At 47.7% G+C, this 22,681-nt stretch overlaps 1 protein-coding gene across 4 annotated transcripts in view; it reads right to left on the reverse strand.

The window, feature by feature from the left end:
* Positions 1-22,681, reverse strand: part of PAPLN (papilin, proteoglycan like sulfated glycoprotein) — a 69,466-nt gene that overhangs the window by 6,166 nt on the left and 40,619 nt on the right. For 2 of the 4 annotated variants that reach the window (XM_075927265.1, XM_014576281.3), the window contains 13 exons: positions 17,809-18,016; positions 16,015-16,191; positions 14,693-14,849; positions 13,427-13,513; positions 10,955-11,225; positions 10,700-10,817; positions 9,330-9,459; positions 7,484-8,186; positions 5,883-6,020; positions 4,884-5,008; positions 2,474-2,612; positions 934-1,071; positions 177-304 (listed from right to left, as the gene is read on the reverse strand). In XM_075927265.1, coding sequence (XP_075783380.1) covers positions 177-304; positions 934-1,071; positions 2,474-2,612; positions 4,884-5,008; positions 5,883-6,020; positions 7,484-8,186; positions 9,330-9,459; positions 10,700-10,817; positions 10,955-11,225; positions 13,427-13,513; positions 14,693-14,849; positions 16,015-16,191; positions 17,809-18,016 — 2,519 coding nt within the window. Of the gene's footprint in view, positions 1-176; positions 330-933; positions 1,072-2,473; positions 2,613-4,883; positions 5,009-5,882; positions 6,021-7,483; positions 8,187-9,329; positions 9,460-10,699; positions 10,818-10,954; positions 11,226-13,426; positions 13,514-14,692; positions 14,850-16,014; positions 16,192-17,808; positions 18,017-22,681 lie in introns of all 4 variants that reach the window. The other 2 variants (XR_012903459.1, XM_075927266.1) reach the window with 2 other exon arrangements.

The following is a 22,681-nucleotide window of genomic DNA, read 5'->3' on the forward strand; positions in this document are numbered from 1 at the left end:
CAGCCATTAGGGAAGCAATCAATATAATGACCTACTCTAGACTTGAATGCCATGTGCGGTAGAGACCATAAAGACCAAATCCATGACTTCAGCTGGGACCATCTACCCACTTTCCCACTCCCTTCTTTTTATAAATAGTCTACAACCCACAATGGGGCCTTTTCCTTTTTTGATACCTAGAGTCTGAAGCTGGACCCATTGTTGGTCCTGGCCATGTCCATTTGAAGCAATGCAGGTGAAGAAGCCAGCGTCTTCAGCGTCAACACGAGTGATCACCAGGGCACCATCCGACTGCTGCCTATGCCTGGGGACCAAAGCCACAAATTCCCCTGAGGTTGGGAAGGGAGAAGGAGTGTACAGTCATGGGGTTAGCAGCAGCTGAGGACTTAAACTTTTTTGCTAACACCCTCTGGGTAAACATTCAGCAGCAACACAGATGTAAGTGGGCTGTGACTCCTATTAGCAATAAGGGGAACTGTGCCACCAAGTAAAAATACATCCTAGTGCTGTGATCTTCAGACACTCCTCAAACCCATCCTCTGGAGGAGGGGGCAGGAAGCTACCACATGATGACCTAAGTAAAACTTGAAGATCCTGCCTCTCTATGACTTCGCCAGTAATTTGGTTGATCAAAATGACAACACATGGCAATCTTGCATCTGAACAAATCTCAGCCTCTGAATCACTGGTGAGTTATTCACCACAGCTATTCACTTGAGAATGTTGGTCACATTTTCTGAGGGCCAGACCACCTAAAATCACCAGGTGGTGTTTCTACTCCCTGATTGCATTAACTAATTGTTATAAATCAGATCCCTGATTCCATCATTAGGGCCTTGACTCTCTGGAAAAGAGAATGCATTATCTTTAGGGGCCCCAGTCTTGGAATGCCCAAGGGCTGCCTGTGATGACAACTCAGCCATCTGAACTCACCTGGAAGAGGAGACCGGCTGCCCATCTTTCTGCCACTGGATGGTTAAAGCAGGTGAGGCTTCTGCTCCACAGGGCAGTCTGACTCGCTCTCCAATGTTGGCTTCCACCACAGAGGGCTCATTCTGATCCATTCTTAATCTGCAGTAAGGATTGCCACAAGCCCAGAAAGCGCACTTCATATGAAGTACATGCAGCATCTTCCTTGCTCAGCATTTGCAAAACAATTCAGGTCTGCTACATTACACGTCTGCTTTGTCCTGGGGAGGATGGGAGGGAAGACCTCTGCATTCTCTTCAGAATTCTGATGCTCCTAGCTCCTCCCCAGGGGAAACACCACCTCAACCTGCAGCCAGCTGCATATGAGTTGCTAAAATGCATTGTCGCTACATTAATGTTGTGGGGACTGCAGAACTACATACCTATCCTCCAGGCATTCCTTTGGCTGTCAACCTAGAACATGCCAGCTCTCATAAGGCTTTCACTAGCTTAAGAGGTCATTCCATGTGATGTTAGGCACTGCTGATCAGGGAACCAAACGAGCTTCCCCACAAGTGCCTGCCTGCCACACACAACTAAATAAATTCACAAACTGAAAGGCAGGCAGGAATAATTATTATTACACTCTGATCACCAGCTCTGCATAGCCATAGAACCTCACCCCCCCCTAGGACATTTCTGCATCAGGCCTACCTCACTGTACAGTCTGGTGTCCTGTGACATGTTTAGTCTGCATAAAGAGCAGGTGATGCAGCCCAATGTTATTTCAGATGGATATAAATCAGCTCCGTTTTATTTCTGTTTTTTCCATTGGGCTGGGCAATATGCCATGTTGGGATGGACAAACTAGACTAAAGGGAAGCTACCAATCTGCAGCCTTTACTCAAAATTCCAACCAAATCCTTCTTCAGCTGCAGAAAAGTTTAACACTTTCACCTTCTGTCCCCCTGCTTGCAGCTAGAGCTGAGTGGGAACTATGGTGTTTGGCTTTTGTATTCAATGGGTCTGGTTTGTGCTTGTTTAAAATTAGTCCCTTTTGGTTTTCTTCAGCATTGCCCCTGGTGTTCTTTGGTCATTTAAATCCTACTCTATTGCCAGTCAATGTTCTCTCTAATCTTTTCCATTCACATGCAAAAGAAATTTGTATGTGCATCAAGGCACATGCACGTGCACCACCAGTAGAAATAAAAAAAAAAAAAAAACTAGCTGCTGGTTCTCGGCTAATCAGCTCAGCAGCATCTGACTCTCTCCAGAGCAGCTGCACAAGTGCATAGCTTTCAGAGAAAAACATGCTGCCAGCCACCATGTACAACCCAGCCAGGAATGCTGTTGTCATGAATGGAACTCTGCAAGGTAAAGATAGTTTCTCGCTCTCATACTAGTGTGACTGGGACCTTGGCTAAATGCCATTTTCATCCATCCAACACTCCCAAGCACCACCCTATAACTCCCCAAAGCAAGAGGGTACTTTGCCCTAATCTTCCCACCAGGGGTACCAGGTGGATGCCACTTGGGCATGTCAAATGCCTGTTGCTGGCCATACCTGTACATGAATGACTGGTGTACAGAGGAACCTGATGACTGTACAGTATTCACTCCTCTGGTGAGATCTCTGTGCGGGTGATTCAGACCAGGAAACAGCTGACCTCTAATACCCTCTGTCAGAGGAGATCCACGGTCTTCTATTCAAAATAGAATGCTGTATGTGAATAAGCCTCTACAGCATTTGTTCTCTGACTGCAATTTCTATTAATGGGAGCTACTGCCATTCAGTAGACACCTTGCTTTCCTTCATCAATGGGAAGGCAGCAGTATCTCTTGGATAAGGACCTCTCTTGCCATTACCCCCCAAAAATGGTGATAGAAATGTAGCCGTGTTAGTCTGGGGTAGTTGAAGCAAAATGCAGGACTATGTAGCACTTTAAAGACTAACAAGATGGTTTATTAGATGATGAGCTTTCGTGGGCCAGACCCACTTCCTCAGATCAAATAATCATTGGTTTATTTGATCTGAGGAAGTGGGTCTGGCCCTCGAAAGCTCATCATCTAATAAACCATCTTGTTAGTCTTTAACGTGCTACATACCCCCAAAAATGGCACTCTCCTGCAGATGCATGAAGGCACACCTGGGAGAGGTGACTTCTTAGCCTTTTGTTATTCAGTTAGTCATTTATTTACAATGCCCCTTTTTAAAAAATAGGTTTGCACATCGTTCACAATCAAGGAGGCTCATTCTGGGCAAAACTCCTGTATCTCCCACAGGCACAAAGAGTCAAAGTGCAATGGTCTGTCCAAGCAGAGCTTTAATATGTGTAGGGCAGGAGTCTTGGCAGTGATTTCAGACCATGACTGGCAGGATTCCCCTTCCTTAGAGCCCCCTCTGCACCCAGTAAAGTGTGAGGGGGCATTTGGCACGTCACTGCTCCAGTTATGACTGGCACTGCTGGGGTTAACACTGCATGGAGGGACGTACTGCTGGGATTGTGGCTAGCACTCAGCAGGCTGTGGCCACTGCTGCGGAAGAAGGAACAGCAGGAAGAGCCTGCAGGAGAGGTAAAAACGTACCTATCTGTAACTGTTGTTCTTAGAGACGCCTTACAGCCACACCCAGTGCACCGGAGCCAGAGAACTTTGCCTAGTAATACTCATAAGGGTGGGGCCCAGGCCCTGCAGCCATAACCCCTCCCCTGGCTGTATAGAGGCAGCATCATCCCAACCCCCTCCATTCCTTTGCAACCAACATCAGACATACAGACTCCAATGCAGAGGGAACAAAGGGTGGGGCAGGCAATCTGCATCACATCTCAACAAACAACAGTTACAGGCAGGTAACTAATGCAGCTGCACTTTCTACTTAGGTGACTTGCAAGCAGTACTCCTAGGCCATGGGGCGTGGAGTCTGTTTACACAAGGATTGCAGAATTGCCTTCCCAATGGCTGTTCTGATCTGGGCAGCAGATTGTAACAGTATGCACAGAGGCTCAAATGGCAGCCTGCAACTGTCCAATACTGGAATGGCACTAAGGAGGCCTGTCTGTGTTGCCTGAGCTTTCGTGGTGGTGTATCTTGGCTACATCACACGTCATCATACTGGAAGTTCTACACCTGGAGACTGTGACAACCACTTGACCCTTCATGCAATCTGCTTGTGAAACAAACAAACCAGATGAGGAACAGAAAGCTTTGATTCTAGCCAGATAAAAAGCTAACCATCACCTGACAGCCAGTATGGGAAGATTGGGGGTGAAAGTAAAATTATTTTCCCCCAGTACCTGGTGGGCACACCAGCTAAGGGAGGACGTGACCTCCCCACGTTACTCACCCTGCTTCCCTTCTCTTGTCCCCACCCCATGTTACCTGGGGGGAGGGGGAGCTGGGAGTGGTACAGCATCTGGAGGAGCTGCCAGCAGTTCCGCTGCTTCCTCACCCTGCCCCTGTAGCAGGAAAAGGAGCAGAAGCTCCAGCCCCCAACCCTCCACAGACCTGCTTCTCCTCCAGCTCCATACAGTGACGGGAAATACCCACAGAGGCAGCAGCACAGGTGGTGACAGGCAGCTCCACGAGAGCTGGCTTTCTGCATGTACGAGCTCCTTCTGCCTTCCTCTGCGCTGCTGCCTCTAATACAGAGGCAGCAGCACAGGAGGGGAGAGCTGTGTGTAACCATGTACACAGGTATACAATCACATCCCTATAGGCGAGTTCACAGCCATTATATAGCCAGAGAAGGAACTAAGACAGCAGGGGGTAAGTGCCACTCCTATGGGTATTTGGAGGCAAAGATCTCCACCATCAGTGCACTGAGCCGGCACATACCTAAGCAGAATCCACAGCTCAAAGAAGGTCCATCAAAAGTCTGCCCCTGCAACTGACTTTAATTGTTCCTGTTACCCATGCCTTAATAAGGGACAAAGAAGAAATAATGTTCTGGTTTTAAATGGTCAATAATAAGTCACCTTTGATCCGGAGCTGAATCTGTCTGCTCTCCATCTTCCCGTTGGAAGTTACGCATGTGTACATCCCTGCATCTTCAGCCATGAAACGGCTGATCACCAAAGAACTATCCGACTGGTAGGTATGCCTGTAGATGGAACACATGCAGTTACTTATGGGGCTCTGGCAGTGGCTCCTGATTATCCAAAGCCACATTCTGATTGGCCAGTTGGGCCTTTTTGTTTATGTCACAGCTGCAACGACCATCCTGTGATAAATGGCTGGGTCCTCATCACTGGAATAAAGCTCCCCAAACTATTGAATGGGTGAGAGGAAGAGAAACTGAACTGGGGAAACAAAGGGTAAAGAGGAGACAACATGACCATTTTAAATTGTCCTCTCACTTAAGTGCTTGGCTGCCCTTCCAGCAACAGTGTGTGGCCATCCAGTGGAAAAACAAGGGTAGGAACTGTTCAATATTTCCACCTTAGTTTTTACCTCAGAAAGTGCTGGGCCATAGACTGCTGCAGGAGACTCCCTCCCCATCCTGATCCCCACACCCAAAAAGCTGAGATTCAAGAGGGATTTCTCTAAAAGGTTAATTTTTAAATCGGATGAGCTGCAATTGGATAGCATTAAGCCACTCCAGAGTATACATGGGTAGGTATTAATGTGCTTCCTGGACAACTCAACCTGCTTCCAATAACACTGAAAAGGACTTTGCACTCAGAACTCATTTGTGAATTGAGTGTTGTTTCTGAAAGTTGGCAATATGATAATCCTTTTCTACCTGATAATCCGTAAGCATTCAGCTGCACCACAATTAACAGCCAATGTATTAGCACTGTGCCTAGGCCTTTCTGTAATCACTTAGTTATGATGGGGCTTTTTTAGTTGACCAAGTTATTTTGTTTGTATTTTGCTTTTTGAGAATGTCTTAGAAGATTCAGCAAGCTGTATGGGGGAGGAGGAGGAGAAACGGTGATGTAGAAACAGAAATAGCAACATGGGACCAGACTTACCTGTCAGATGATAGTGGTTTCCCATCTTTCTGCCACTCAGTTCTATGGAAGGAAGAACCACCAGCCTTGCAGAGAAGATGAATGGTTTGTCCCAAGGCTGCCTCCACTACGGAGGACTCAGCTCCTTCCAGGATGACTCTGACAGAGATAGAAATGATTTTACTCCCTTTGTCCATCTCTCACCCTCCCACCCTGTCTCTGGTTTTGCTAGGGTGTATGATAATCTCCAGCTTCAGTAGATATACCCATGTTAGCTCTGATTGCTTGCATGCTAAACATAGAATTGTAGATACAGTGGAGGAGGGACTCTCTGTCCATAGATGATCGTGTCTGAAACCCTAGGTGTGTCCTCAGGCAGCTGTGCCCTCTCACTGATATGGTTACTCTTGTATTTTTAGCACACTGGCTCAACCAGAGCTAGTGCAGGTACATCTACTCATGCTGGAAATCATGCCTCTAGATTCCATGCAGACCAGGGGTGGGCAAAGGGCTCTCTGCAGGCTGGACCCAGCCCACGACTGCCCTGCCACTCCCCCACCCCCAGGTCAATCAGAGCCTGGTGGCGGGGGAGCGCGCAAAGTCTCCTTGCTTCAGAAAGAGTGTGCAGCAGCTGGAGACACACACTAGCTGTTTTAAAACAGCCAGCGTTTATCTCTAGCTGCTGCGCACCTTTGGCGGCCGACGGACAAGAAGAGCGCGTGAGGTCGCTAACCCTAACCCCGCCCCTTCCAAGATGACCCTAGGGCCACTTCAGAAATTTCTGAAGTGGCCCCCTTTTAAAAATTATTGCCCATCCCTGATGTAGACAATAGGCTTTAAAGACAGGATGAGAGTTACATAGTAGTGAGCTAAGGCATAACCTCGAGTTCCATACAGATCTATTACAGCGCTACAGCCATGAAAGCCTGCACTTGGCAAGCCAGGACTAGACTTCTCTGTGGGGGAGAAAGAATTTTGACTCATTGATTGACTGTTCATGGCAAAGGCTGAGACCACTAAAACTGCTTAGTCTGAGAGAACTAAATCAAATGTGAATCCAGGTGCCCAGAGACAGCAAGCTTGTGTTTTCCCTCTAGACTTACAATTGAACAAAATCCCGAAAACCAAATACCTTTGATCTTTGGGGTGTTCATCAGCTGACCTGGATCCATCTCTTGTATCAACCCACTGTTCTTCCCTTACCATGCCAAAATAAAGTTTTGAAATCACAACACAGGGAGAAATTTGCCCCTGATGTAAGCAAGCATAACTCCTGTTGACTTAAATGGGAGCCAGAGCTGGCCCACAGGATCCCTGTAAAGAGTCCACTGGATATAAAGGATGGCGATGAGGGGCCAAACCCTGCAGTCCTTAGACACCCACTACTTCCACTCAAGTCAATGGCTGTATGAGGTGTGCAGGAGTGGACACTACCTCAGAAGAGGGGGTACTGGACATCCCGCTGGCATGGATCACTGGCTTTACTCAGGGACACTATTATAAGTTATCTGTAGTGGGACATTTCAGGAGAGTGAGTTGTTTCTGGCCTGGAAAACGTTCTCCCCTGGAGGAGATGGTGCTTGGTGCTTCAGTATCATGGTTGAGTAGTATAAAAGCATCACCTGTATAAGTTTCGCTGCAAGGTGGAACCAGGGGAGGTTTGATGCCCAAGTCCATCCGCCCCAGGAAAGGCTGCCCCAGAGGAACTCCGCCATTGCTCATGTCCATGCTGCACCACCTGCCCATTAACAGTGAGCTGCCTCTCCGAGTGCCCAGACACTAGTGTTTCCCCCCTCCCATGCAGCTGGCTTGACTGGTCCATCCTCCTTTCCCCAGGAGTGGCAGAGTGATGAGAGCCCCAGTTCTGGCCAGTCCTCTGTGAAGATTCTGGCACTATATCCACATTCAGGGTCCTTCTCCAGCCATCCTTCCTGGCGTGCAGTCCTGTGCCCTGCCATGGTGTATGGCTATCAGGCCCAGGCTGGGAAAAGTGGAAGGACTCTCTTGTTCCTCCTCTTTGGCTATGGCTCGCAGACCCGCCTACAGATGACTGCAGCTGCCCTTGGGCTTCTCCCTCTTGTGGGTGGGAGCCAGAGCGGAAGTTCAAAGTCCCCCTGTGGTACTGGTGCACCACACTGTCTGTTTCCATGGAGCCTCGGCAGGCCCTCATGCACTCCTCTTCTGAGGCAAAGTTGTTTGTGTTGCCATGGCAACTACCGTACCAAAACCGGTTGCACTTGCCGACGGCAGTTACAAAGTACCAGCGAGTGGTCCAGTCTGAGCAGGGGCCCTGGGCACTGGGCAGCAGACACTTGACAGGATAAGCTACCAACAGACCGTAGAAAAGAGAGAGACATGATTGTGAGGATTCACTCCTGGAGTCTCCTTTCTACTGAGCAGCTAGCCCTGACAGCTTCATCACCATGCCAGCCAGGCTGCTGTCCATGCTGTCGTGGGTAGCACACCCAACTAGGAGTTAGGGGTTCTGTTCCTAACACTGACCTTGACTCCCTGGCTCCGATGACCTTGAGCAAGACACGCTCACCTCTCTGTCTCTCAGTTCCTTATGTGTAAAATGATTCATTTAGGTTTTATAACCTAGCACAGAGTGTTATGCAATTGTTATTCTTGTGCTGTGAGGCTCTAGGGAGGGAGGGTGTCATTCCCAGGTCATCTAGCCCAAGGCCTTGAACCAGAACTGGTCCCAAAACCTAAGTTAATACAAGGTACTCTGGCCCCCCACATGCTAGGACAGAGGAATAAATGTAACCCCATGGCCTTATGAACCTTAGGCTATCTGCTGGCTCACAGACACCACTTTGACTCCCTAGAGCCAGGATGCATTGGAAAAGCAGCTTCAGATGCTACAGCCCAAATTACAAGTGGCCCCTATAGGGGTGTGGAGAAATGAGTGAGAAGTTGTCCATTCCTATGGGTGGCTGGACAGAAATGCTCCCAGGGCTGTCCCTCTCTGAGAAGGAACAAAACCAAATGTCACTGGAGCTCCTCAGGGGGCACTATAGCTCTGCAGTCCTCAGTGACATGTTTGTCTCCTGCTTACAGCCCTGAAACCATACTGTGGTCAACAGGATTGTTTGGGGGCAGGATATAGCCCACTGATGATAGGAGGATTCCTAGCTTGTCATGGATCACCGCAGCCAACAGGGATGAATGCAAGCAGGGGTGCATGAGTGAGTTCTGCCCCGCAGAATGGCTCTTAGGAAGAAGTCCTACAGACTCTGAGATGAACTCAATAGGGTTCTATTGAAAGTTAACAGGGATTGGTGGGAATTTATCTAATATCTTCCCAGCCATCACACAGAATCCCACTGCGGGAGATGGTTTTGTATTGCATTTTACAGGATAGGTGAAAAACCCTAGAGAAAGCTTCACATTTCCAATTAAATTCTGTAGGCTGTTCTCTTCAGGGGACACATCTCTAAAACACAAAGCCAAAATGTCACTTACGCTGGCTGGGTCTGTTGAGGCATCCTTCCCCTTGAGGTCCTGAAGCTGAAGCAATGTTGTCATAGCAGCAGCCATACATAGAACCCCGGCACTCATCGGACGGGTTCTGCAGGGTCAAAGCTTGACTTGCCTGAGTGAAAAAAATTCAAAGCCAAAAGCTACCATGCAGCTACTGATCACAGCTGCAGCACAGATCACAGAATTTGCCCACTGGGTTGGTCTAGCTGCTCAAGATCCATTATCAACACTGATTTTCTGCAAGTGGCATGCCAGTAAAGAGAGCTAGACTGACAGCCTCAGCGGCTAGAGATTTTCTGCTTATCCCCAGAACAGATACAGCATGCTCAGTGGCAGCACAAGCCTCCTTATGCTGCCCACCAATGTGCCTGAAGGAATCACTTCTAGGGGTAAGAAAGTAGTTCTTTCTCTATGGCCACTTCTCCCTTTGGCTTACTCTGTTGAGACTGCTAAGAGGAGAATCTGCCAGGGGTAATAGAGATGTTTTTCCCTCATTGAAAGGAATGAGATGGAGATCAGTGTCTCATGTCACATAGGCCACTGGATAATGCATGGTATGGAATTTCAGCCATTATTCATGTAGGCTAGAATAAAATGGACAACTTGGAAGTGAAACCTGCTATATCTCTTGAATCATCATCCTGCCCCTTGTTATTTGCATTTTGGCATGGCCCGCTAACCTGTTCTGGACCCTGAATCACCTTGTTAATTCACCTGATGCAACACAGTTCCAGAACCTAGCATCTCTCACTGCAAATGTTCCGCCATCAGGCAGAACCAAATGCTTAGTGCATGAGCCTCTACCATTTGAACTAACAGCTGGCTCTCAGATAAAGCTGTAGAGCAAATTCATTCCTCCTCCCTGTAAGTGGTCAGACTGCCACTACATGAGACAGTGCACCACACCCAGTAGGTGTGTGGGTTACACAAAGACTTACTTTCTCAGAAAAAAAAATCACATCCAAGGTAGCCTCATAGAATGGTAGGAACCACACATCAAATGCAGGCACAAAAATCAAAATACTTCCCCCTCTGCATGTAATGCTGCTCATTTCTGGTTGCCTTGAAAGAGGGAACGTGTTTCAGTGTCCTACAATAAGAACTAGTGAGGCTCCTCCCCAAACAAGGCTCATCAACTCTTCAACCTGGTAGCACAGACTGCAGCTGCCACATTACCACCTGGACCCATGTCACAAAGGAATTCCCAGTGGGAATGCTGGCTTAGTGGGTATCTAGCATCCTCCCACCATCACTTCCCCAGAATTATTGTCAGGAGACCCTGAAAACAATGGACTCTGTCAACCACATCTTAATACCACTAGCAAAAGGTTCTAGAGAGTTCTGGCACTTACTGTTGGGGAGGCCGTGGCAGGCCTGTTTCTGCTCACATGCCCATCACTGTAAGATTGTGGGCAACCCCTGTTGTTGGGGCCCTGGGCAGCTGATATTCCATCAGGGCAGCATCCATACCTGCAGGGAAACAACAAAGGGCTTTAGTAAAAAAATCAATCTTTCGTGGAACTCTGACCCAACAAAGGCAGTCTGTAAACATCAGCTCTGTCGGACAGGGTAGTTCCACCCGCCCAAACTCCACTGTTTCATCTGACCTGCTCTGATGGCAAGTGCTGAAAGGGCAGCCTTGCCCAAAGGGGCCAGAAGCTGGAGTGTGACCATCTGAGCAGCAGCCATGCGGGCTCTGGCTGCAGTCCCGAAGGCCAGTGCGTGTGGTGATATCTTGATGGGAGTTGAACTGCTGGGATCCTGAAGAGCTTGAGTGGGATTCCATGCGAAGAGGCAAGAAGTTGGAACTATGGTCTTCACGGGAATGGAGCTGGCGGTGTCTGGAGCTACCTTGGATTGTTCTTTCATCATTATATACTGAAAAAAAAAATCCTTAATGCATGCAGCCCATTTCAAAATCCTGTCCTGGTTTCTTCTGCCTCTGTTCGAAGCACACTGCTAGATGAAATCAGTCTTCTACCAGTCTGACTCAGAGGCCAGACTTGTTAACATACATTTGTCACTTGGGAGAAAGCCACAGGGAACTTTCTGATTGAACCTTCGGGTCCCATTCACAATTAATTCTGGGTCCTTAGGATTGCTGTGTTATCAGATGATCTATTACCCTTAAGAAACACTCTCTCACAATATTCTTCCTGCCCTTCCAGTAGTCCAGAAGATGCTGTTAGCTATGTCACATGGGGCATTTTCCCCCTCAGATATTCCTATTATAAGATGACTATGGGCAAGTGTTTAGCGCAGGGTGTTCAAACTTTTGGCCTGAGGGTCACATCTGGGTATGGAAATTGTATGGCAGGCCTTAAATGTTCACAGAATTAACCATTTATGTTCAAATACAGACAACACAAGCTTGTTTCAAAATCAACACTTAAAATAATTCTGTTGAACAAATAGCTGTTAAAAAATTACATTACTGAGCTGTTTGTTAATTTTACCACACAATTTTACTCCTGTCTGAACACAAATTGTATGTTAGCTAAAACTTTTCCATGTACTGCACTATGTAAAAGTTTGGTAGTTACCATGTTTATTGCTGACTTTTTTTACGATCTGTAATTAGCTTTGCTGAATCATCAGTGTTTTTCCATTTGACTGTGGTAATATATTCAATCTATTTTGGCTTCCAAGTAAACCCTCGTTAGGCAATATTGTTAATTATTTTAACGCAGAAGAAGAAATATTATAAAACTTTATTTAATAAAAGTTACATTTTAGTGGAAAGAAAAACAGAAAATCTTACTTACAATTATACACACACTGGCACAACAACATGTTACAATAATTAAACCCAACTTTCCCTACTTTGCCTGCTGGTCTCTCCTGCCAGCGAGTGAGATCATGGCCTGGAGGCTTGCAAGCCCCTGATTCTGTTCCCTCACAGGAGTCCTGGACAGACAAAACAGGACAAATCCTGGTCCCACTTCCAGGCTGGAGCACCGACAAGAGCAATGGAGCTTGATGGAGCCTGAGGACTGGATTAAAAGCTCTGGCAGGCAGAGGCAGCCTGCAGGCTGTAATTTGCCCCCACGCCCCAGTGTAGCAGGTTCCTTAATATACAAACTGTGAAGGCTGAACATGGCTGAAGTGACTGAATATGGCATCAGTCACCTATTACTTGCTGGCTACTCCCTTCCCATCTGCCAACCTACCCAGCTCAGTAACACACCTAACACTTCCCCATCTGTTTCACGTCCTTCTCCGAATGGGAGTTTCCTGATCTCTCAATTCCCTGCGAGTCTTTAGTTCCCAAAATTCTTCTTTATCAACAGCAGCAGTGGTTCAAAAAAGGCACTGGCGCTGCCGATGCAAAATTCCAAGTCAAACTTGAAACCTAAAGATGCCTGCAGCACGCAACTGACTAGAAACAGGGGATCTCTTCCAGGGATGAGATGGGGAGAACATCTGCTGGTGGCAAAGAAAGATTTGGGACTGGAGTGCTGGCAAGGGACCAAAGTAAACATCCTCCTGGTGACCTCTTAGACATGACTAAGGCCCCTGGGCAGGGTGGGACTGCAGGCTCAGCTCTGCACTCCTGGAAAGGGTGGCGCCTCAGACGGAAGGGGTGGGGTTGGGGCAGCCCACCCGCAGCTCTCCCTGGAGTATGTCGCCACATCCCCCACTCCCAGCCAGCCCTCAGAGCCACTGGGAGTGCACCACACAGGCCTCTGGCAGCGATTTAAAGGGCCTGCAGCTTCAGCTGCTGCTGCTGCCACAGTAAAAGTGTCTGGGAGGCTCCAGATTCTTTTGAATCACCAGGCCCTGGCATAGTTTCTCCCTTTGCCCCTCCCATGCCCTGTCAGCAGGCCTGGATGTGACTGCCAAGGTGGCACTCCACTTACCCTATGCCTAATGCTGCCTGTATCAAAGTCTAGGACTTATGCATATGTATATACATTTCTTTGTGAACAGGCATCTAGATACAACTCAATATAGATGTAAAAGAATCCAGAAATTGTTCCTCTGCCTAGGATTCTGCCTACAAGTCACATAAAAAAAAGAAAATAAAGAAAACAACAAAGAGGACATAGTAACAAAAGAAAACATAAGATCCTCCGTACCTGTAGTAGCATTGTCCGGGTAGTAGCGGGTCAGTGAGGACCATCGGCTGATGTCATAGCCTGTGGTGTCCTGCATACTGGGGTCCTCTGAAAGGAGATGGACAGTTGACAGAATACAGGCAGTGGGTTGGACTAGTAAATGCAAGTGTCTATATTCACCTGTGCCATGAGATTGGACAGGAGAACAAATATTCAGATTGGGATACAGTGTCCCCAATATTATTCCAACTCATGTGGATTGGCATGGTTCTCTGTCAACCTGCCACGTTCCCATAAGGCCAGAGGAGGAAGCAGGAGACCCTACCCAGAAAACATGTTAAAACATGTCAAATCATGAATCTCAGGACACAACTTTGGACAGCTGTATCTCTGCAGCCTATTACTTTCAGTACAGGAAGGGCAATGTATTAAGTCTGGACAACAGAACCCATCTCTCAGCGTGGCAAAAATAGACAGAGACAGTAACAAAGATGCCTATAGGTAGCACTGCTTAACAATGGTGAAATGCTGTTTGCTCTGTATGACTTCAGGTAACTAATTCAAGGCCCCATTTTTAGGCTGCTGTTGCTTTAAGCTACAGAGCTTTGATACATGAATAATCATGAGGGGGGTCTTATAGCTTTGGTTGAGGAGGTCATAGCATTAATATAACCAATAGGAGATCTCAAAGCTTCTGAAGCCAATGAGGATTTTTGTTTGCTTGGAGCATCCTCACTGCTGGACTGGATGGACCGTTCAAGCATTACCCCATTACCCCTGGTTCTGTGGTGATAGACCCGATAGGATGGGCTTTGGTATGTTTGGTTTGATTCGCCTTCAGAGAGCAACATTTGTAAACACACTAATCAGTGTGTTGCATGCCCCTTTATATACCTGATCCACAGAGGATGAATCTGTTACAGCCCCCAGCTACAGAGGCTTACATTTTTAGCTCAGGTGGTCCCTGATGCAATCCTCAGCAGCAGCCAAGATAAAGGTCAGGGGGGATACCGGAATTAAAAGCATCGGTCTCAAAAGGGGCAGACACTGGTGTTGCTCACAACCCTGATTGATGAGCACGTTTCACACAACACAACTAGCAGCAAACCCATTCCAGACACTGCAGGAAGATGGAGCAATTCTGTTGCTCTATGAAAACTGCACGAATGGGCAGGCAAGGGACAGAGGTCTTGAAACAATCAACCCCAATGGCACGGATACTGAGAATTTTTTATGCAAAAGCAGAAACATCCCAGGAAAATCCAGATGTCTAGATAGGTCACTTACGCTGCGGCAGGAAGCAGGGCTGAGTGTTGCAGCTTCCCAGCGTGGCAGGGGCTTGCAGCTGGCTGCTCTCACATGTTTCACGGGGGTAGAATTTGGAATCGCCATCAGCACAGATGACCTGGCGCATTCGGACACCCGAGTCGCAGCTCTTTGAACACTTGGGCAGAAAGATGAGATGAGAGCAAGGAGACAGAACACAGCAACCCTGCAAGCCTGGCATTGGCATCTGACCAGGACCACAGTTGGCTACCGGCAAAACATGTCAAAGCATAGCCCATGGCAGCCGGCTGAGTGATGGTGTGACCAAAACTGGAGTGTTGAACATGGCAAGGAGCAGTTTGACGGTCACTGCGGTCCACCAGCTCTGCTGGCCATAGTCCTCAAATCCCCCCTTCCCTGGGGCCAAGTACCAAATTACAAGGGGGATGACAATGTAGCAACCAAGCCTGGTGGTTCTGGTGAGCATGGTTGACTGGCATTGTTGCCACTCTTGCTGGGAATTAAAGTGGGGGTGGCAGGGAGGGTTCAGCAACAGCCAGGAAGGAAGGCAAGGAAGCCAGGGAATGGGGAGTAAGTATTTGCGTAACACACCTGCCCCAGCAAGGCACTTTTCGTCTTTAATCAGATACAGGACATCATTTTCAAAACTAGGCACCCAAACCAAGCACTCATCCCCTCATTTGTTGGAATCCTATGCACCAGAGAGAATCAAGGTGTAAAGAGTCACCTGACCTTGTTAAGACCCCAAAGTGCCAAGAACTATGCTGGCATCTTTTAAGCCAATTCAGGCTAAACTCACCTGGCACAGACGGGGAAAAACTGAATTTGGGAAATTGCCTAATAGCTTTGGTGCGGATCTGACCAAAAGTCAGGCTAAGCATAGTTTGGCCCTTTCCCAAAAGGCAGGCAACCCGCTGTTTAAACTGGGTTACCCTGAACCCTTTCAGAAACATACTTCAATTCCCCAAACACGGTGTCCAGCCCACTAGCGACAGAGCCTACCTCATAATGTGTCACATTTAGACAGGTAGTCGTGATGCTGATAGTGGTGTCACAGGAATGGGAATAAAAGCAACAGGAGTGGATTATTTCAGTGTATCAGCTGCATGCTGCCACAGTCACTGACACTTTAATCCCCCCCCCCCCCTCCCGAGGGCTTGTTTCTGGAGTAGACACAAGCTGTGACAGTGAGCCGTGGAGTATGCGCTTCCAGCCCCAGCAACCAACATGTGGGCTGATTCAATCGCAGCACAATATGTCAGAAACACTGCATGAGTACAAGCTAATCAATGAAGTGAGCACTGTGAGGGTACAACACTCACCAGGCCCCATCCTCCAATGTGCCAGCCAATCTTCTGGATGCAATTCTCCTTGAGACAAGGCTGGCTGGGGGGTGGTTTAGGCTCTGTCAGGCAGGCAAAGTCTTGAGTCTGAGAGCCCAACTCGGTTCTGCAGGTGACAGTCCGGGTCTGAACACCCTCTCCACAGCTAGCCGAGCACTGCAAGAAGGGCCTTGATTGTTATAGAGAAGGCAGGTAGGTACCTCCGTGTTTCCTGGCTCTGCTCCCCAATTGCAAAATAGACTTCAGCTCTGAAGTGTTGCAGGATGAACAGCCATCAGAGAAGCAGCCTAACAAGCATGTCACTGGGATGCCCTCACTCTTGGGCTGTGTAGCAGCAGAGTAGCCTGATTGGCAGGGCACGAGGGGATCTATTCCTGACACTGCAACCAGCTTGTAGTTGACTTGGGCAAGTCAGTTCCCCTATCAATTTGCCCAGTGATGATAATACTGACCTCCTTTGTAAAGTGCTTTGAGATCTACTGATGCAAAGTGACAGACAAGAGTTACAGGTTTTTATGGTGTTAGCATCTCCTGCCAGAAATCAACATAAGGCCAGGATTTTAGGGCAGGGAAGATGACATAAGCTCTTGCATTGTCCAGATCCCCCAAAGACTTTGTCCCACTCAAGTGATCCACAGTCTGGCCCCTAATCTGCTTATCCTGATGACAGAGGGAGAAGAGTAACTCTGTTTTTTCCACAGGGTAGAGCTGTGTTTCAACCACTATGCTAGAAATTACTATATTTAGTACCTTTCCATGCCACCTTCCTCGTTTAATTTCACTGTCATGATTCCTGGTATCCAAAACATTCTGGAATCGGTGACACAGTCTCCATATCCAGATGTTTTTCCTGCATCTTTCGAGGCAGATGTAGAGTCCTGCATCTGCTTCAGGAATTGAACTGCCCTTATGTTATGCCACTCTGTTACATTACATGGCACAGCACCATTTTAGGCAATGCAGTGTCTGAACACAGCAAGACAAATGTTGCCAGACTTCATGGTTGGACTGAACATAAGTTCTAAAGAATAAATTTCAGCCCTGCACTGAAGATAGGGACTTAATAGGTGTCCTTCATCTCTCCTTTCTATGCAGCTAGGATTCAAATGTCTTCCTCACAGGGAGGCCTACATGGAAGTGGTTCAGAGTGTCCCCTTGTGGAGACACAAATGCACCCAGGCACCAAAAATCCAACTCACAATACTGTGCATGGGCTGAGCTCTGCCCAGATAAACAGCTTAGTGCAATGCCTTTGGAGACCAAGGAACAAGGCAGGATTAGGTCCTCTATCTGCACAGAATGTGTTTTGTAAGTCTCTTTGGCTACATCTAGACTGCACTGCTTTTCCGGGATACCTCCAGTATCCTGGAAAAGCAATGCCGCGTCTAAGGAATGCGTCCACTTTTTCGGAAAAATTTCCGAAATAGCGGATGTGCTCTTTCGCCATCCCTGTAAACCTCATTTTACGAGGAAGAAGGGATGTTTTTCCAAAGAAAGAGCATGTTTTTCCAAACTTTGGCACCGTGTAGATGCGCTAAATTACAGAAAAGCCTCTTTCAACAGTAAAGCAGAAAAAGATACGTAAATTGCAAACCGCAATTTGCGTATCTTTTTCCGACTTACCTTTGCAGTCTAGACGTAGCCTCTCTGTCCAATCTGCACAGGGTTCAAGTCTGGTCCAGCCCTAGATGAGAACCTGTCTCTTTTCACACTTTGATCTTTGAAGGTCCCTGGTTCAACCCCAGGGGTGCTGGCATTCAGTGTATAACTCACCTCTGACCAGGGCCCTGTGCTCCATGTCGCGCACTGTCTCATGTTGCAGGGCTGTGTGCTGCGGGGTGCCTCCGAAAAGGCCTCGCACTTGGCATCATCCACCAACCCCGGGGAGCCTTGTCCATTGTATGACATGCAGTAAACTGAGCGAGTCTGGGTGCCTCCCCCGCAGGTGGCTGAGCAGGCTCCCCATTCCCCAGTTTTCCAGCTGTAGGCAAGAGAAAGCCATCAGAGAACCCACTGAACAAACAGGGCTAACAAGGAAGTTCCTGTAGATAGGGCTTGTGCTGTATCAAAGCTGGTGCACAAAGGTCCAATGTTCCCGCTGAAATTCCCAGTTCACCCAGGTAGGGAAAAATCTCTTTTTGTGTTGTGACATCAGAAATGGAAAAACACAAAGGGCCATCACAGCATAACAAGATGTCACAGGCAGTGTTTCCTGTGAGCTGTGCGCTTGTGCAGCTGCTCAGGGGAGATTCAAATGCCGCCCAACTGATTTGCAGAGCACCTACACCTGGCAGCATGTGTTTCTCCTGGTGGTGCACATCCGCACATGGTTGGTGCACATAATATTTATTCCACATAAAGATGGAAAAAATTAGAGGGAACAAAGGTCACAGCTCATAATTTTTAATTTTTTTTTTGGTCTCCCACTCAAGAAAATGTGCAAAGGAGACAATTTGAGATAGTTCCTAATACCTGCATATCCAGGAAGCAGCCATGAAAGTAACAGATTCCTACACACACCTGACTGTATATTAAGTGACAAGTTTCAGGGGGCAGCCCTGTTAGTCTGTTTCAGCAAAAACAACGAAGCTTTATGCATCTGACAAAGTCGACTCCAGCCAACCAAGGCTTATGCCCAAATAAATTTGCTAGTGTTTCAGATGCTCAGGACTCCTCTCATCATAACTAGGCCCTACCAATTTCATAATCATAGGACTTTTAAAATAATAAATATTGTTATTTCAGTTATTTAAATCTGAAATGTCATAGTGTTGTAATTGCAGAGGTCCTGACACTTAAAGGAATTTTGGGGAAGGATTGCAAGGTATGGGTGTGTATGGGGGGGGGGAGGGGAATTGCTACCCTTATTTCTGTTGGAATCTACCACTTCAATACAGGCCCAACAAGGAAAATAACAGAACACCAGTAGTCATCAACTACAGCCCCATCACCTACAACCCCTGCCCCGAGAGCATCATTGACAATCTATAACCTATCCTGGAAAATGATCCCTCATTCTCACAGGCCTTGGGAGACCGACCAATCCTCACCTACAGACAATTCCCCAACCTGAAGCAAATTCTTTCCAGCAGTCACATGTCACGCACTCACCCAGGAACCTACACCTGCAACAAGCTATAGATATAGTCCCCACATCTATACAAGTGACACTATCACAGGACCTAACCACATAAGCCACATCATCAGGGGCTCCTACAACTGCACATCCACTAGTGCAGGGGTCTCCAACCTTTTTAACCACAAGATCACCTTTTCAATCTACCTCAAACCCAAATACCCTTCCCTCGCTTCCTTCCCGCCCCTTCTCTGAGGCCCTGTCCCTGTTCCACACCCTCTCAGAGGCCTCTCCTTACTCACTCCATCCCTCTTCCTCCCCAAACCTCACTCATTTTCACCAGGCTGAAGTAGGGAGTTGGGGTGCAGGCTCTGATGTTGGGCCAAAAGGTTCAGAGTTGGGAGGGGCTGTGGGCTTAGCCCAGGGTGGCGGATTGGAGTCCAGGAGACGGTTCAAGGCACAAGCTCTAGGAAGGAATTTGAGTGCAGGGGACTCATGTCTGGAGCAGGAGGTTAGATGCAGGAGGGGGTTCAGGAAGCAGGCTCTGGCTGGGCACCACTTAACTGAGACGGCTTCCGGGTGGTGGAGCAGTGGAGTTAAGACAGGCTTACTCTTGCCCTGGCCCTGCACCATTCCTGAAAGCAGCTGGCATGTACAGCAATGGCTCCATGGCACCATGAGCTCCCCTCGTCTACAGGCACTGAGCTCACAGCTTCTACTGGCCAAGGCTCCCCATTATTGATCAATGGGAGCTGCAGGAGTGGTGTCTGCAGTTGAGAACAGCATGTGGAGACCCTCTGCTCTGTCTTTCTTGGGGGCTGCAGGAATATGCCAGCCATGTCCGGGAGCAGCAATTACCATGGGGATAATGATTTCAGCCACGACAGGATAGGCTTTTTAGAACTCACTACTAAAAGAATTAAATGTAAGCGTAAGAGAGAAATGAAAATTCTGAAATGCACAGAGCAGTCAAAAACCAAAAATAACACACTTTGCAAGCAGTAACAGAAGTAACAACGACCCCCCATGTATGTGTTGGGTTGGGAGATGAGAGTGAAGGTCAGCGTGTGTTTGTGAGAATGACAGACACACACACACAGTGTGTGAGAGTGCCAGAGATTTGCATTGCCAAGCTCCCCTCCATCCCCTTCTCTCTGTGTGGAGATGGGATACAGGAGTGGGGGAAGGGACACCCTCACATCAGTGCCCCCCCCTTTCCTCCCTTCCACACACTGCACAGCAAGCAGGAGGCTCCAAGAGGGGCAGCTCCAAGGCAGGGGTAGGAGCAGCATGACAGTGGGTGGAGGGGCAACTGAAGTGCCAGCACTTCATAGTTCCCTGGCCAAACCAGTCAGGATCACTTGTCAGTGGCTCCAAGATCTACTGGTTAGTTACCACTGTACTGGTGTGATCTATGCCATCAAGTGCCAGCAATGCCCCTCTGCCATGTGTACTGGCCAAACTACCAAAGGATAAATGGACACAAGTCAGACATCAGAAATGGTAACACACACAAACCTGTAGGAGAACATTTTAACCTGCCTGGATTAATGGATTTAAAAGTAGCCATTCTTCTACAAAGGAATTTCACCAGCCAATTAGAGAGAGAGAGAGTTAAGGAATTGGTATTCATCTGCAAATTTGACAATGTTTCCCTGGGTTGGAACAAAGACATTAACTTTCAGCCTTCCCTGCCTTAAACACCTCATTTGTACATCAAAAACTAAGTACTGGACACTTTCAGCCCATTTAATTAGCCTCACTAGCACTGGTCCTGCAATTGACAGATACTTCCCCCCCACTTCTTTTTCTTTTATAAATTCTAGGACTCTATTATCCCTCTCCAACTCATCTGAAGAAATGTGTTGTGCCCACAAAAGCTCATGATACTGTATATATATATTTTTGTTAGACTCTAAAGCAGTGATTCCCAACCTTTCTCCCATGGAAGAATCCCTAAAATAATTTTTCATATCCTGAGGAACCCCTACCTATGAAAACGTTTGCTTGGCCAGAAGAAGTTGACAGTGGGGAGCATAATTCAATTACTGCTAAATTTGACAAATCCACTTATCTACTCGCCCGTGGCAAGTAGATTTCAGCCAGTCGCCCCGTTCACCGGCAGTTCGCGCATGCGCAGTGCGGGTCTCGTGCATGTGCAGGGCTGGCGAGTGGTTTTCACCGCGGTTTGTCGAGCCCTGTATATATGTGTGTGTTAGCTTACATTGTAAGAAAAAAAATTGGAGTATTTTTTCCTGTCTCTTTTTGCATTATCTAATCTTTTTTTTCAGATATCAAATATCCTCCCCATCCTGCCTCACTCTCTTTCTCTTCTCCTCCCCCTCCTGTCTCACTTTCTCTTTCTCTTCTCCTCCTCCTCCTGTCTCACTTTCTCTTCTCGTCCCCCTCCTGCCTCTCACTCGCGGAGCCCAAATGGTCGCTTGCTCCCGTGTGGCGGCCCGGCTGAACTGCGCAGAAATCAGCCGAGCACCAGCGTGGGAGGCGAAAGCCATGACAGAGGCTCCGCCTCCCCCACCCCCCCCCGGCTGAGTGGCGCAGAAGTCAGCCAAGCGCCAGGGCGGGAGGCAAAGGGCGTGACAGACGCTCCAGGCCTTGCCCAGCGTTATTTATTCCACAATTTCTCGCGGAGCCCCTGATGATGGTCCGCGGAACCCCGGTTGGGAAACACTGCTCTAAAGTGCCACAGGGCTACTCATTGTTTTTAAAGTTATAGACTAACATGGCTACCCCTCTGAGACCTGATGATTATCTGTTCTGTTCATTTCCACTGAAGCACCTGGAACTGGCAACTGTCAGAAGACAGGATGCAGGGCAAAATGGGCCTGCGGTCTGACCCAGAGTGGCCCTCCTTATGTAATAAGGTCTTTATGATGATTAGCCAAATTCACCCAGAGGCTTTTGCAACTGTCACTCAAGGCATCTTCTGCCATATTCTTTCATCACAGGTCCTCTGTAAACCAAGGTGATCTGTGAGATTGAAACCATGAAGGTATCTATTGACAGTAGAGGGCAACATGGTGGTAAGTCTCATGTAAGCATCAGTAGAGAGATTTGCTGGGAGGACTATTTTCCCCTTTTTTTGCTTGTGGTGTCTTAGAGGAGAGCCATGAAACCACAACTGCATCCAGGTCCTTTTGTGCCTGCCCTGGAGCACATGCTGTTAGGAGAAGTGCTTTGGAGAAAACAAAAAGTTGCAACAAAGGAAGTGTGGCATTCTGAGTAGTTATTAAATAATCTGATTCACAACATTTCCACCCCATTTCTTTTGCTTTCTATGAGTTTAGCATCTTGACAAATTGAGCAAAATCTTAAAAAAATCAAGCCAAGAGAAATGACAATGCTTATTTCAGGATCAGAAAAAAAAAAGATATTAAGAACTATCCCCTCCAACGGCCACATCAGAAGAGCAAATCAGTAGGTCTCACCACTGTTTGAGCAAAGCTCCCTCTTTTCTAATACCCAGGACCCTCCACCATTATTTGTGACGGGTAAGAATCAAAAGCAAACCACCATCCTATCCCATCACCAAGGTTGAAAACAGCCAGTGGG

The sequence above is a fragment of the Pelodiscus sinensis genome, chromosome 4 (genome assembly GCF_049634645.1).
Source record: "Pelodiscus sinensis isolate JC-2024 chromosome 4, ASM4963464v1, whole genome shotgun sequence".
Taxonomy (NCBI): domain Eukaryota; kingdom Metazoa; phylum Chordata; order Testudines; family Trionychidae; genus Pelodiscus; species Pelodiscus sinensis.